A 2,394-nucleotide genomic window follows, 5' to 3' on the forward strand; every position below is an offset into this window, starting at 1 on the left:
ATAATTAAGACGAGATATAATATAGACGAGATCAAATGGGAAAATTGTTGGGACTTGTTTACGTCTCGATCAAGTGCCTCACTCTCTTTTTTATCATTCAGCAACTTTCCTTCCGGGATAAATTCCCAGGGATCGGATTGAATTCTCGAGACACGAATGCAACATTGAACAGTTAATTTATAAAAAAAAAATGGCCCTTTCTTTTTCCCTTTTACTGTTTTTCCCTTTTACTGTTTTACCCTGTTATTATTTTTTTTATATCCTACGAGAGAATTTCTTTCAGTAATTCTCTCGTGTGATAAATAATTCCCGCAGACATGAGCTCCAGCGATGAGCTAGCAAACACCCGCGAATAACATCTATTTTTTTTTATTCATAAGACAATTACGTCACTCGGTCCATGCCGCTGTCGTTAGTCGGCTCTTCTGGAGATCTAGATCTAGATCCAGGGTTTTGTTTTTGTTCCCTCAGATGTGAGAACCAGTGGAAAGAGTCGTGAAGTTAAACCGAGGAAGGAGAGGACAGCATTTACAAAGCAACAGGTTCGTCATCTAGAATTTGAGTTTGGACACAGCAATTATTTAACGAGACTCCGGAGATATGAAATTGCGGTGGCCCTTGATTTAACCGAGAGACAGGTGATATCCATTTCAATATTTCAACATCATTTATTTCTGATATAAAAAAATATATTCACAGATTTGTAAAAATGCCCGAAAGGCAATTTTACGTTACAAAATACCTACGATTTATTTTTTTCAGGTGAAAGTTTGGTTTCAAAATCGTAGAATGAAATGGAAACGAACGAAAAATGTCCTGGATAAGAAAAAGACCATCGATTCGTCTTCACTCATGGAATCAAACTCAAACAGCTCTGGAGAAATTCTAATGTAGGAATATGTATAAGCACTTACTTAAGGATAATTAATGTAGCTCCAAATGCCAAATAAAATTTATGAACATGTATTTAAATTTCTACATCGCCTAGCTTCATCTTGAAATCAATTCCCTCGTTCTTCAGCAATTGGGAGAGCTTTGAGAGTTTTCCTACGGTTTTTTTCAGGAATTTGTTGTGGTCAGCTTGTGTTATTGGCCCATTGGCATTCTGAATCGCTTTCCTTCGGGTTTTTAATTTTGGATGGCCACCGATTTTCCAGTTTAAACCCCTGAAGTAGCCCCCGTGCTGCTTCTCCGGTGGTATATATTCAGCTGAGAGCGAGAAATAATTCTCATGAATATAAATTCAAAGAAATTACTAATTAAATTACCTTTCACGAGTCTTCCACTCATCAGATAATTATTCATGGATTCCGCAGCAATTTTCGCCACCTCTGGGTGGAGGAATTCGACGTAACCGTAGCCTTTGCTGCGTCCAGTCTGTTGAAATAATAATTGATGAATAAAGTAATTTGTCATTTAAAAATTATGATGAAAGCAAGTGGTTTATGGAGTTGAACATACGATTTTAGACCTGGACACTCGAACTCGTGTCACTTTTCCAAACTGCGAGAAATATCCTCTCATCTGCTCCTCGTAAAATCCATGTGGAATATGTCCAATGTATATCAATCCTCTTTCTTGCTTCGCACCTCCAAACTCTTTTTTTACAGCAGTTTTTTTTAACAGCTTCTCCTTACTCTCATCAACTCTAATAAAATCATGTGACTGCTTCTTCTGGCTTTTATCTTTCTTCACTAGTCTCTTCAACACTGGCTTTGTCTCTTTCTTGACAACAGTATTTATCCTCTTTTTCGTATCCTTCTGGAGTAATTAATAAATTTTTAATTAGAGATGGAAATATTTTAAGAACAGAATAATGAATTTTTGGTTCGGTAAATCTCGATCGCTTGAAAATTATGAAGTTTGTGTTTATTTTAATCAATTAATTGTTCTTTAAAAAATATATTTCCAAAAATTCTGATTCTATGTCGAACATGATAGGTTATGCGAACACGTGAAATCCTCACCTTCAATATTTCCTTGACGTTCTTCACAGCTTTTTTGAGGGAAGACTCGCCAGTTTTCGCCTCTTTTTTCACTTTGAGAGCTGTTTTTAGTTTGTGATCCCTTCGAGTCTTCATTGTGAATAATTATTGATTGTAAAATCGAAATAAAAACTCTGAATGACAATTTTTCAGGGATACTGTTTACACCAAAGAGGATTGATTAAAGTAGAGGCTCAGTTCTGGGGGTTTGAGTGACCCCAACGGCATCGGAGTAGCCGACCCCATAAGAGGGAGGGCGCCACACGCAACGTTGGGGTATCCGCTCGTTAGTCGACTCAGCGACTTTTCAGTAATATCCCTCCAGCTTCCCTTTTAATAACTCTGAGCTCTCCGATGCCTCAGATTCCACTGACTGGAATTTTTGACGAGCTGATTTCAAAGCCTCCGA

At 37.4% G+C, this 2,394-nt stretch overlaps 2 protein-coding genes across 2 annotated transcripts; one reads left to right on the top strand and one right to left on the bottom strand.

The window, feature by feature from the left end:
* Window positions 1–471: 471 nt before the first annotated feature.
* Window positions 472–978, top strand: LOC105265945 (homeobox protein Hox-C4a; the record flags this gene model as incomplete). The annotated part of the gene is given in 2 exon segments (XM_011303780.1): window positions 472–638; window positions 763–978. Coding segments are annotated over 2 exon segments (299 nt in total), but the record flags the coding sequence as incomplete, so codon positions are not given.
* Window positions 948–2,185, bottom strand: LOC105265944 (MKI67 FHA domain-interacting nucleolar phosphoprotein-like; the record flags this gene model as incomplete). Its single annotated transcript, XM_011303779.1, is given in 4 exon segments — window positions 948–1,209; window positions 1,269–1,377; window positions 1,462–1,761; window positions 1,968–2,185. Coding segments are annotated over 4 exon segments (765 nt in total). The 3' UTR covers window positions 948–967.
* Window positions 2,186–2,394: the final 209 nt, after the last annotated feature.

The sequence above is a fragment of the Fopius arisanus genome, unplaced genomic scaffold (assembly GCF_000806365.1).
Source record: "Fopius arisanus strain USDA-PBARC FA_bdor unplaced genomic scaffold, ASM80636v1 scaffold00033, whole genome shotgun sequence".
Lineage (NCBI taxonomy): Eukaryota > Metazoa > Arthropoda > Insecta > Hymenoptera > Braconidae > Fopius > Fopius arisanus.